At 48.5% G+C, this 13,234-nt stretch overlaps 1 protein-coding gene across 4 annotated transcripts in view; it reads right to left on the minus strand.

The window, feature by feature from the left end:
* The window catches only part of rapgefl1 (Rap guanine nucleotide exchange factor (GEF)-like 1), a 40,242-nt gene extending 28,829 nt beyond the window's left edge, over nucleotides 1-11,413 (minus strand). For 3 of the 4 annotated variants that reach the window (XR_012596842.1, XR_012596841.1, XR_012596843.1), the window contains exons 1-2: nucleotides 11,101-11,234; nucleotides 286-364 (exon numbers count right to left, since the gene is read on the minus strand). Coding sequence is in view for 1 of the 4 variants with exons in the window: in XM_074657124.1 (XP_074513225.1) it covers nucleotides 286-344 (59 nt within the window). In the remaining 3 variants the exon portion in view is untranslated. Of the gene's footprint in view, nucleotides 1-285; nucleotides 365-11,100 lie in introns of all 4 variants that reach the window. The other variant, XM_074657124.1, reaches the window with a different exon arrangement.
* Nucleotides 11,414-13,234: the final 1,821 nt, after the last annotated feature.

The following is a 13,234-nucleotide window of genomic DNA, read 5'->3' on the forward strand; positions in this document are numbered from 1 at the left end:
CTCAGGGTGTACTAGTGAAGGATAGTCCAGTGAGAACGTTCTACAGAGAACCCTCAGGGTGTACTAGTGAAGGATAGTCCAGTGAGAACGTTCTACAGAGAACCCTCAGGGTGTACTAGTGAAGGATAGTCCAGTGAGAACGTTCTACAGAGAACCCTCAGGGTGTACTAGTGAAGGATAGTCGAGTGAGAACGTTCTACAGAGAACCCTCAGGGTGTACTAGTGAAGGATAGTCGAGTGAGAACGTTCTACAGAGAACCCTCAGGGTGTACTAGTGAAGGATACTGCTGCAGCAGGACCTGCTGGAACCTGTCGGCCGTGAGGAAGATGGGATGCGTCAGCATGAAGTCATCCAGCAGCGTTTCTACAGAGACACAAACACAGAGAGCTTAGTTTTACAGACTGTACCTGAACACACCGCCAACTGTTAGGCAGGCGGCGGCGGGAACACTAGAACCTCCGAGGACGACAACAAGAACCTTCAAATGTCCAGCTGGACCGACGTCACGGCTAAAGCTGCACGCTGACGCCGTCACGGACAGGAAGCGTCACCGTAGGGCGGTAAAGACAGGTGAATACAGGTATATTCAGACAGACAGGTGAATACAGGTATATTCAGACAGACAGGTGAATACAGGTATATTCAGACAGACAGGTGAATACAGGTATATTCAGACAGACAGGTGAACACAGGTATATTCAGACAGACAGGTGAATACAGGTATATTCAGACAGACAGGTGAATACAGGTATATTCAGACAGACAGGTGAATACAGGTATATTCAGACAGACAGGTGAACACAGGTATATTCAGACAGACAGGTGAATACAGGTATATTCAGACAGACAGGTGAATACAGGTATATTCAGACAGACAGGTGAATACAGGTATATTCAGACAGACAGGTGAACACAGGTATATTCAGACAGACAGGTGAACACAGGTATATTCAGACAGACAGGTGAACACAGGTATATTCAGACAGACAGGTGAACACAGGTATATTCAGACAGACAGGTGAATACAGGTATATTCAGACAGACAGGTGAACACAGGTATATTCAGACAGACAGGTGAATACAGGTATATTCAGACAGACAGGTGAATACAGGTATATTCAGACAGACAGGTGAACACAGGTATATTCAGACAGACAGGTGAATACAGGTATATTCAGACAGACAGGTGAATACAGGTATATTCAGACAGACAGGTGAATACAGGTATATTCAGACAGACAGGTGAATACAGGTATATTCAGACAGACAGGTGAATACAGGTATATTCAGACAGACAGGTGAACACAGGTATATTCAGACAGACAGGTGAACACAGGTATATTCAGACAGACAGGTGAACACAGGTATATTCAGACAGACAGGATGAAGAAAATAAAGGTTTTATTTGAACATTACAGCAGGTAAACATGAACCTGAAGATGAGCTGATATGGAACCTTTAACGTCTAGAACACACACACACACACACACACACACACACACACACACCAACGCTAGATGTAGGTCACATCTCTCTGGTTGTTTGTGATGAAGCAGCGTCAGATCATCTATTCTAGTCTGCGTGTTAAACCGTCAAACCGTTAAACGGTGTGGACGGACGGACGGACGGACAGCGAGCAACGGCGTCTCTAATTTCAGATGCTGAAACAGTACGGTCACATTTACTACAATACGCTGCTGTGTGTGTGTGTGTGTGTGTGTGTGTGTGTGTGTGTGTGTGTGTGTGTGTGTGTGTGATGCATGCTGCAGTGGGCGTGTCCTGTTGGGTCCGCCTCTCTGCAGGCGGTTACCATGGAGACACCACGTTGCCGACAGTGAGAGGATGAAGAGGGAAACCAACGTCATATGTGTGTGTGTGTGTGTGTGTGTGTGTGTGTGTGTGTGTGTGTGTGTGTGTGTAGATTAAATGTGTATTAATCAATAATCCTGATTCTAACTGATCAGAAGTTATTGATCTGACTGGAGGAAGAGATGATCTGGAGACGAGAGGTCTCACTCTGATGGAACTACAGAAACACTGCGTGGTGGAGCGTCTCCCCTCAGAGAGGATCTTTGGTCCAAACACACAACATGGAGTCAGACTCCTCCACACCTGAGGCGTCAATCAATCAATCTATTGATCAGTCCTATTTGATCAGTTCTAGATGAACCTTCCAGGGAGATTAGTCCAGTATCTAACCCTCTGATCTGATACAGAGACTCTGGGATGTGATGAGACGACGACGGTGAACTGATGAGATCATCAGGTGTCACATGGAGATTCAACATGCAAGTTATTGATTATATCATGATTAGAGATATCAGAGGATGAGCAGGAGGATGCAGAGGAGAGGAGAGATGGTGTGAATGTGGAGAGAGGACGAAGAGGAAGAGTGAGAACGTGGGAGGAAGAGGAGAGAAAAGAGCTGAAGAACGCCTCCGACCTCCGAGAGACGACGACGCTGAGAACAAGAATCTGATCAACATCAAGAGGAAGTCAGGATTTAGAACATTCTCATTTTAAATTCTTATTCTCTTGAGAAATCTTCAATAAATAAATAAATGAATAAATAAATGAATAAATTAATAAATGAATAGATAGATAAATTAAAAAAAATAGATAAATTGTTATTTATACAAAGACAGCTGGTGATTAAAGTGAAATAAGAACTGAGTTGCTGCGTCTCCTTCTCACAGTAGAGGCAGCTGAGGCTCATGGGTAATTTAGTATTTAGAGTCGTCCTGATGGCTCGTATCCACGACGACCCTCCAACGTTTTACACTCTCTGAGGTTTGTTTTGGTTGACGGATACGGAACGGATATGATCAGACTACCACAATAAAAGTGGTAACTTCCTTCTAGCTCCACAGAGACTCAGATGAAGCAGATAGATCCATCCTGGTTAAAACATCTGGTTAGAAATCACTAAAATAACATCTGTCTTTTTCCTCTGAATGTCTGCTGAGAGCTGGTTGCTATGACAACAGATGCTGAAGAGCCTCATGTTTCTACACACATCTACACAAACAGGAAGCTGAACGAGGAGAAGAGAAGAATAGGAGTAGGAAGAGGAGGAGGAGGAGGAGGAGAAGAAGGACGAAGAAGAGGAGAAGAAGGAGGAGGAAGAGGAGAAAAGAAGAGGAGGAGGAAGAGGAGGAGGAGGAGGAGGAGAAGGACGAAGAAGAGGAGAAGGAGGAGGAAGAGGAGAAAAGAAGAGGAGGAGGAAGAGGAGGAGGAGGAGGAGGAGAGAGGAAGAGGAGGAGAAGAAGGAGGAGGAAGAGGAGAGAGGAAGAGGAAGAGGAGAGAGGAGAGAGGAGGAGGAGGAAGAGGAGAGAGGAGGAGGAGGAGGAAGAGGAGAGAGGAGGAGGAAGAGGAGAGAGGAAGAGGAAGAGGAAGAGGAAGAGGAAGAGGAGGAGGAAGAGGAGAGAGGAGGAGGAGAGAGGAAGAGGAAGAGGAGAGAGGAGGAGGAGAGAGGAGGAGGAGAGAGGAAGAGGAAGAGGAGAGAGGAGGAAGAGGAGAAGAAGGAGGAGGAAGAGACACACACACACACACACACGTGATCTGTTTCATAAAGTTAAATTTGTTCCATAATCTGTTTAAACTGTTTTGGCAGACGTCCAGTCAAAGGGTGTGTGTGTGTGTGTGTGTGTGTGTGTGTGTGTGTGTGTGTGTGTGTGTGTGTGTGTGTCAGAGCAGGTAGAACCAGACAGGTGAGAATCATCACTGAACAAACGTGACGTCAAACAAGAAGCAAGAAAATCAGAACAAACACTGAAGATGACGTTCACACACACACTGTGTTGTTGTGTGTGTGTGTGTGTGTGTGTCTATTAATATTAATATAAATGAATATGAATTATATTATTAAACCCCTCTGACCTCTGAGCGGAACAGAAGCTCCTGAATGGTTCTGGACCATCAGTGGAATCATCCGGTAGAATAAATCTCTTTTAGGATTTACAAAATATATTTCTATAAATATTAAAATAATTAACATGTTTAAAGTTCCTGTTAGTAACTTGTTCAGGTATAAATCATTGCTGGTCGGTGTCTCCTGGTCTCTCGTGTGTCTCGTGGTCTCTCGTGTGTCTCATGGTCTCTCGTGTGTCTCATGGTCTCTCGTGTGTCTCGTGGTCCCTCGTGTGTCTCATGGTCTCTCGTGTGTCTCCTGGTCTCTCGTGTGTCTCATGGTCTCTCGTGTGTCTCATGGTCTCTCGTGTGTCTCGTGGTCCCTCGTGTGTCTCATGGTCTCTCGTGTGTCTCCTGGTCTCTCGTGTGTCTCCTGGTCTCTCGTGTGTCTCATGGTCTCTCGTGTGTCTCATGGTCTCTCGTGTATCTCATGGTCTCTCGTGTGTCTCCTGGTCTCTCGTGTGTCTCATGGTCTCTCGTGTGTCTCATGGTCTCTCGTGTGTCTCATGGTCTCTCGTGTGTCTCCTGGTCTCTCGTGTGTCTCATGGTCTCTCGTGTGTCTCATGGTCTCTCGTGTGTCTCATGGTCTCTCGTGTGTCTCCTGGTCTCTCGTGTGTCTCCTGGTCTCTCGTGTGTCTCCTGGTCTCTCGTGTGTCTCCTGGTCTCTCGTGTGTCTCATGGTCTCTCGTGTGTCTCCTGGTCTCTCGTGTGTCTCGTGGTCTCTCGTGTGTCTCATGGTCTCTCGTGTGTCTCATGGTCTCTCGTGTGTCTCCTGGTCTCTCGTGTGTCTCATGGTCTCTCGTGTGTCTCATGGTCTCTCGTGTGTCTCGTGGTCTCTCGTGTGTCTCGTGGTCTCTCGTGTGTCTCATGGTCTCTCGTGTGTCTCCTGGTCTCTCGTGTGTCTCCTGGTCTCTCGTGTGTCTCGTGGTCTCTCGTGTGTCTCGTGGTCTCTCGTGTGTCTCGTGGTCTCTCGTGTGTCTCCTGGTCTCTCGTGTGTCTCCTGGTCTCTCGTGTGTCTCCTGGTCTCTCGTGTGTCTCATGGTCTCTCGTGTGTCTCATGGTCTCTCGTGTGTCTCATGGTCTCTCGTGTGTCTCCTGGTCTCTCGTGTGTCTCCTGGTCTCTCGTGTGTCTCATGGTCTCTCGTGTGTCTCCTGGTCTCTCGTGTGTCTCATGGTCTCTCGTGTGTCTCCGCTGTTCAGACTCAGACTCCAACACAAACTCCAGTGAAGCACCAAAACCTCTTGGTTGTATCTAGTGAAGCTGTTAAACAGTGTTGGCCGCGGTCGGAGGACGCGGAGGAGACCGTAGCTTTGGTCTCCAGGACCGGAGTCTCTGCTCCTCTGCTCCTCTGCTCCTCTGCCTGCCTTCACTCACACACCGTGCTCCTTCTCTCTCTCTCTCTCTCCACCTCTCACGTGCATGCTGCTCACTCCACACTGCAGAAGAGTTAGTTTAGCTCTGAGAATATCTAGTGAATGTTCAGTGGACGTTTGGTCAGAAATAACTGCTGCAGCTCCTCCAGACCAACAGAGGTTTCCCGTGTCTTGTGAAGTGACGGGGCTCCGCAGAGAGAAACGTTAGCTTCAGCTGAAATATAGAGTGATATTGTGCTTTTAGCTGACGTGTGTCTCCTCACTGTGTTGAGCGATGCTCCTTCATGTCTATGTAGAGCGAGCACAAGCGCCAGCAACAGGACGCTGACTTTAGTTGACTTAACGGACACAGGTGAAGCTGTTAACAAGACATTATGATTCTAACTAACAGGCCCTTTAAAGTTTATATTTAATATTGTTGTTTTATTATTTTAATAAACATTATTGACGATTTTATTGAATTTTTTTTAATTTGTGTTTCTGGAAAAATTTAATTTAGAGATCAAATGAAACATGAACATAGTAACACACACACACAGTAACACAAAAGGCAAACATTCCTGCAGGAACACGCATGAACACACCCCCCCACTTCAGCTGTAATAAGCAGGCTGAGTCTGAGAGAGAGGACGCAGCCATTATGTAACCACACACACACACACACACACACACACACACACACACACACGCACGCACACACACACACACACACACACACAGTAACACACCCACAGTAACACACCCACAGTAACACACCCAGCAGCAGAGTGTTGGTGCTGCAGGAACAGAATGTATTCTAGCGACTAGAAGGCAACCCATCCGACCCGTCTTGAAACACGGACCAAGGAGTCTAACGCACGCGTGAGTCAGAAGGTGAAAGCAAAACCCCGTGGAGCAATGACAGTGAGGGCCGGCGCCGGCTGAGGTGGGATCCCGGTCCAGCGGGGTCGGGCGCACCACCGGCCCGTCTGGCCCGCACCGTCAGGTAGGTGGAGCAACAGGACCCTAAAGATGGTGACGAGAGGTTAACGTCACGCCGCCGTAAAGTGGTATCGGAGCCGTTTTACGAGTACATGAGCACAGTATCGGACCCCATACCCAATACCCGATACCAGATACCAGATACCCGATACCAGATACCAGATACCCGATACCAGATACCAGATACCCGATACCCGATACCAGATACCAGATACCCGATACCAGATACCAGATACCCGATACCAGATACCCCATACCCGATGCCAGATGCCCGATGCCAGATGCCCGATGCCCGATGCCAGATGCCCGATGCCCGATGCCCGATGCCCGATGCCCCATACCCCATACCCCATACCCCATACCCGATACCCGATACCAGATACCCGATACCAGATACCCCATACCCGATACCCGATACCAGATACCCGATACCCGATACCAGATACCCGATACCAGATACCCGATACCCGATACTGGTATCGGTGCATCCCTACGTATATATTGAATAGTCGGTACATGAGGTGTAATAATAATAACCAGCTCTCTGTGGATGTGAGGAGAACCAGAGAACCAGAGAACCAGAGAACCAGCAGACTGCTCCTCTATTAAACTATCAGGATTCAGAACCTCAGAGTTCATCTCCACCAGCAGCAGCCGGATGGACCCCGTTACCCTGGAGACTGCCTCTCACATCAGCACACAGACAATGGAGGGAAGAGACAGAGAGTGAAGAGACAGAGAGTGAAGAGACGGAGAGTGAAGAGAGTGAAGAGACGGAGAGTGAAGAGACAGAGAGTGAAGAGACAGAGAGTGAAGAGAGTGAAGAGACGGAGAGTGAAGAGACAGAGAGTGAAGAGACGGAGAGTGAAGAGAGTGAAGAGACGGAGAGTGAAGAGACAGAGAGCGAAGAGACAGAGAGTGAAGAGATGGAGAGTGAAGAGATGGAGAGTGAAGAGACAGAGAGTGAAGAGACGGAGAGTGAAGAGAGTGAAGAGACGGAGAGTGAAGAGACAGAGAGTGAAGAGATGGAGAGTGAAGAGAGTGAAGAGACGGAGAGTGAAGAGACAGAGAGTGAAGAGAGTGAAGAGACGGAGAATGAAAGAGACGGAGAGTGAAGAGACAGAGAGTGAAGAGACGGAGAGTGAAGAGTGAAGAGACTGAGAGTGAAGAGACAGAGAGTGAAGAGAGTGAAGGGACGGAGAGTGAAGAGAGTGAAGAGACGGAGAGTGAAGAGAGTGAAGGGACGGAGAGTGAAGAGATGGAGAGTGAAGAGATGGAGAGTGAAGAGACAGAGAGTGAAGAGACGGAGAGTGAAGAGAGTGAAGAGACGGAGAGTGAAGAGACAGAGAGTGAAGAGATGGAGAGTGAAGAGAGTGAAGAGACGGAGAATGAAAGAGACGGAGAGTGAAGAGACAGAGAGTGAAGAGACGGAGAGTGAAGAGTGAAGAGACTGAGAGTGAAGAGACAGAGAGTGAAGAGAGTGAAGGGACGGAGAGTGAAGAGAGTGAAGAGACGGAGAGTGAAGAGAGTGAAGGGACGGAGAGTGAAGAGACGGAGAGTGAAGAGACAGAGAGTGAAGAGACGGAGAGTGAAGAGACGGAGAGTGAAGAGACGGAGAGTGAAGAGACAGAGAGTGAAGAGACGGAGAGTGAAGAGACAGAGAGTGAAGAGACGGAGAGTGAAGAGACAGAGAGCGAAGAGACGGAGAGTGAAGAGACAGAGAGCGAAGAGACGGAGAGTGAAGAGACGGAGAGCGAAGAGACGGAGAGTGAAGAGACGGAGAGCGAAGAGACGGAGAGTGAAGAGACAGAGAGCGAAGAGACGGAGAGTGAAGAGACAGAGAGTGAAGAGACGGAGAGCGAAGAGAGTGAAGAGCCGGAGAGCGAAGAGAGTGAAGAGACGGAGAGTGAAGAGACAGAGAGCGAAGAGACGGAGAGTGAAGAGACAGAGAGTGAAGAGACGGAGAGTGAAGAGAGTGAAGAGACAGAGAGCGAAGAGAGTGAAGAGACGGAGAGTGAAGAGACAGAGAGTGAAGAGAGTGAAGAGACGGAGAGTGAAGAGACAGAGAGTGAAGAGACGGAGAGTGAAGAGAGTGAAGAGACGGAGAGAGAAGAGACGGAGAGTGAAGAGACAGAGAGTGAAGAGACGGAGAGTGAAGAGACGGAGAGTGAAGAGAGTGAAGAGACGGAGAGTGAAGAGACGGAGAGTGAAGAGACGGAGAGTGAAGAGAGTGAAGAGACAGAGAGTGAAGAGACGGAGAGTGAAGAGACAGAGAGTGAAGAGAGTGAAGAGACAGAGAGTGAAGAGACGGAGAGTGAAGAGAGTGAAGAGACAGAGAGTGAAGAGACGGAGAGTGAAGAGAGTGAAGAGACAGAGAGTGAAGAGACGGAGAGTGAAGAGAGTGAAGAGACAGAGAGTGAAGAGACGGAGAGTGAAGAGAGTGAAGAGACAGAGAGTGAAGAGACGGAGAGTGAAGAGAGTGAAGAGACGGAGAGTGAAGAGACGGAGAGTGAAGAGAGTGAAGAGAGAAGAGACGGAGAGTGAAGAGAGTGAAGAGACAGAGAGTGAAGAGACGGAGAGTGAAGAGAGTGAAGAGACAGAGAGTGAAGAGAGTGAAGAGACGGAGAGTGAAGAGACGGAGAGTGAAGAGACGGAGAGAGAAGAGACGGAGAGAGAAGAGACGGAGAGAGAAGAGACGGAGAGTAAAGAGAGTGAAGAGACGGAGAGTGAAGAGACGGAGAGTGAAGAGACGGAGAGAGAAGAGACGGAGAGAGAAGAGACGGAGAGTAAAGAGAGTGAAGAGACGGAGAGTGAAGAGAGTGAAGAGACAGAGAGTGAAGAGAGTGAAGAGACGGAGAGTGAAGAGACGGAGAGTGAAGAGACGGAGAGAGAAGAGACGGAGAGAGAAGAGACGGAGAGAGAAGAGACGGAGAGTAAAGAGAGTGAAGAGACGGAGAGTGAAGAGACGGAGAGTGAAGAGACGGAGAGTGAAGAGACGGAGAGTGAAGAGACGGAGAGAGAAGAGACGGAGAGTGAAGAGACAGAGAGTGAAGAGACGGAGAGTGAAGAGTGAAGAGACTGAGAGTGAAGAGACAGAGAGTGAAGAGAGTGAAGGGACGGAGAGTGAAGAGAGTGAAGAGACGGAGAGTGAAGAGAGTGAAGGGACGGAGAGTGAAGAGATGGAGAGTGAAGAGATGGAGAGTGAAGAGACAGAGAGTGAAGAGACGGAGAGTGAAGAGAGTGAAGAGACGGAGAGTGAAGAGACAGAGAGTGAAGAGATGGAGAGTGAAGAGAGTGAAGAGACGGAGAATGAAAGAGACGGAGAGTGAAGAGACAGAGAGTGAAGAGACGGAGAGTGAAGAGTGAAGAGACTGAGAGTGAAGAGACAGAGAGTGAAGAGAGTGAAGGGACGGAGAGTGAAGAGAGTGAAGAGACGGAGAGTGAAGAGAGTGAAGGGACGGAGAGTGAAGAGACGGAGAGTGAAGAGACAGAGAGTGAAGAGACGGAGAGTGAAGAGACGGAGAGTGAAGAGACGGAGAGTGAAGAGACAGAGAGTGAAGAGACGGAGAGTGAAGAGACAGAGAGTGAAGAGACGGAGAGTGAAGAGACAGAGAGCGAAGAGACGGAGAGTGAAGAGACGGAGAGCGAAGAGACGGAGAGTGAAGAGACGGAGAGCGAAGAGACGGAGAGTGAAGAGACAGAGAGCGAAGAGACGGAGAGTGAAGAGACAGAGAGTGAAGAGACGGAGAGCGAAGAGAGTGAAGAGCCGGAGAGCGAAGAGAGTGAAGAGACGGAGAGTGAAGAGACAGAGAGCGAAGAGACGGAGAGTGAAGAGACAGAGAGTGAAGAGACGGAGAGTGAAGAGAGTGAAGAGACAGAGAGCGAAGAGAGTGAAGAGACGGAGAGTGAAGAGACAGAGAGTGAAGAGAGTGAAGAGACGGAGAGTGAAGAGACAGAGAGTGAAGAGACGGAGAGTGAAGAGAGTGAAGAGACGGAGAGAGAAGAGACGGAGAGTGAAGAGACAGAGAGTGAAGAGACGGAGAGTGAAGAGACGGAGAGTGAAGAGAGTGAAGAGACGGAGAGTGAAGAGACGGAGAGTGAAGAGACGGAGAGTGAAGAGAGTGAAGAGACAGAGAGTGAAGAGACGGAGAGTGAAGAGACAGAGAGTGAAGAGAGTGAAGAGACAGAGAGTGAAGAGACGGAGAGTGAAGAGAGTGAAGAGACAGAGAGTGAAGAGACGGAGAGTGAAGAGAGTGAAGAGACAGAGAGTGAAGAGACGGAGAGTGAAGAGAGTGAAGAGACAGAGAGTGAAGAGACGGAGAGTGAAGAGAGTGAAGAGACAGAGAGTGAAGAGACGGAGAGTGAAGAGAGTGAAGAGACGGAGAGTGAAGAGACGGAGAGTGAAGAGAGTGAAGAGAGAAGAGACGGAGAGTGAAGAGAGTGAAGAGACAGAGAGTGAAGAGACGGAGAGTGAAGAGAGTGAAGAGACAGAGAGTGAAGAGAGTGAAGAGACGGAGAGTGAAGAGACGGAGAGTGAAGAGACGGAGAGAGAAGAGACGGAGAGAGAAGAGACGGAGAGAGAAGAGACGGAGAGTAAAGAGAGTGAAGAGACGGAGAGTGAAGAGACGGAGAGTGAAGAGACGGAGAGAGAAGAGACGGAGAGAGAAGAGACGGAGAGTAAAGAGAGTGAAGAGACGGAGAGTGAAGAAACTGAAGAGACGGAGAGTGAAGAGACGGAGAGTGAAGAGACGGAGAGAGAGAACAGAGGACTTTATGAGGACTTGATGAGGAGAAGAAGTTCCTCTGGAACACAACCAGAGAGCTTCCCGTCTCACCTGTGCAGAGACCGGAGCGTCTTCCCGCCGCGCTGTCCAGCAGAGCGAGGGTCAGGTTGTCCGGCGTGTCGGGAGGAAGAGGCGTCCCTCCTCCTCCTCCTCCTCCTCCTCCGGGGTCGGTGATGAGGCTGGCCTCAGAGCTCTGCTCGTCACTGGACAGAGACGGACTGCGGACGTCTCCTCCTCCAGAACCGGACCCGGAGCCGTTGGCGCTGCTGGGCGCCGTGACCAGACCGGGCCCCGTGGCCGAGGGCCAGGAGGGGGGGTCCTCGCTGTCGGGGCTGCAGGGGGGGGGGGGGTCAAAGGTCACAAATAAATGTTGTATTATTCAATTTATTCTCTCACTTCCTGTTCCACACCCACTTCCTGTTCCACATCCACTTCCTGTTCCACATCCACTTCCTGTTCCACATGCACTTCCTGTTCCACATCCACTTCCTGTTCCACATCCACTTCCTAATGGTACGTGTCCACAGGCTCCGTGCTTTCCACGCTCCCCATTCATTGTCTATGCAAGAAGTCGCGCAATGCATTCCGGTAGCGTGGCGTCGCGATTGGAGAGACTAGGCGTCACGACGCCCGCTCCTCATTTGCATAAAGTTGAAGTCCTGGCTACTTTATGCAAATCACGGGCGTCCGACGCGACTCGCCGCCTCTCCAAACTCCCGAGGATCTTTTAAACTAAACGTTGTTGATCTTAAATAAAGACAGATTCATCAACATGGATTATTTCTCTCCTCAAATGTTTTCAGAAACACATCTCAGTGAACTATTGACGTGAAATAAGAGAAGAAAGTTTCCAAACGAGCCTCCAGACTGGTTCCGGTTTGAAAGCTGGGAGCAGCAGCCAACGGAGGGAAAGCGTTCGTCCAATCAGGAGCCGAGTGCCTTGTTTCTAGGGACAGCACACCAAACGTCCAATGCTGGGAAGCGTCGCGTCCCCTCGCCATAAAAAACGCTCCTGTGGACACGTACCATAATCCACATCCACTTCCTGCTCCACATCCAATTCCTGTTCCACATCCACTTCCTGCTCCACATCCACTTCCTGTTCCACATGCACTTCCTGCTCCACATCCACTTCCTGTTCCACATGCACTTCCTGTCTGAATGATTAAATCTTTCTGCTTCAGATGAATCCAACATTTAAATACAGTATTTATTATCATTCATCTACTGAATCATATCGACCAGATGTTTTAACACCAGAATGGAGCTAGAAGGAAGTTACCGCTTTTATTGTGGTAGTCTGAGTAACGTGACGTCATCTCTTTTATTGTGGTAGTCTGAGTAACGTGACGTCATATCTTTTATTGTGGTAGTCTGAGTGACGTGACGTCATATCTTTTATTGTGGTAGTCCGAGTAACGTGACGTCATCTCTTTTATTGTGGTAGTCTGAGTAACGTGGCGTCATATCTTTTATTGTGGTAGTCCGAGTAACGTGACGTCATCTCTTTTATTGTGGTAGTCCGAGTAACGTGACGTCATATCTTTTATTGTGGTAGTCCGAGTAACGTGACGTCATATCTTTTATTGTGGTAGTCTGAGTAACGTGACTACATATCTTTTATTGTGGTAGTCCGAGTAACGTGACGTCATATCTTTTATTGTGGTAGTCTGAGTAACGTGACGTCATCTCTTTTATTGTGGTAGTCTGAGTAACGTGACGTCATCTCTTTTATTGTGGTAGTCTGAGTAACGTGACGTCATCTCTTTTATTGTGGTAGTCCGAGTAATGTGACGTCATATCTTTTATTGTGGTAGTCTGAGTAACGTGACGTCATCTCTTTTATTGTGGTAGTCCGAGTAATGTGACGTCATATCTTTTATTGTGGTAGTCTGAGTAACGTGACGTCATATCTTTTATTGTGGTAGTCCGAGTAATGTGACGTCATATCTTTTATTGTGGTAGTCCGAGTAACGTGACGTCATATCTTTTATTGTGGTAGTCCGAGTAACGTGACGTCATATCTTTTATTGTGGTAGTCTGAGTAACGTGACTACATATCTTTTATTGTGGTAGTCCGAGTAACGTGACGTCATATCTTTTATTGTGGTAGTCTGAGTAACGTGACGTCATCTCTTTTATTGTGGTAGTCTGAGTAACGTGACGTCATCTCTTTTATTGTGGT

The sequence above is a fragment of the Sebastes fasciatus genome, chromosome 13 (genome assembly GCF_043250625.1).
Source record: "Sebastes fasciatus isolate fSebFas1 chromosome 13, fSebFas1.pri, whole genome shotgun sequence".
NCBI lineage: Eukaryota > Metazoa > Chordata > Actinopteri > Perciformes > Sebastidae > Sebastes > Sebastes fasciatus.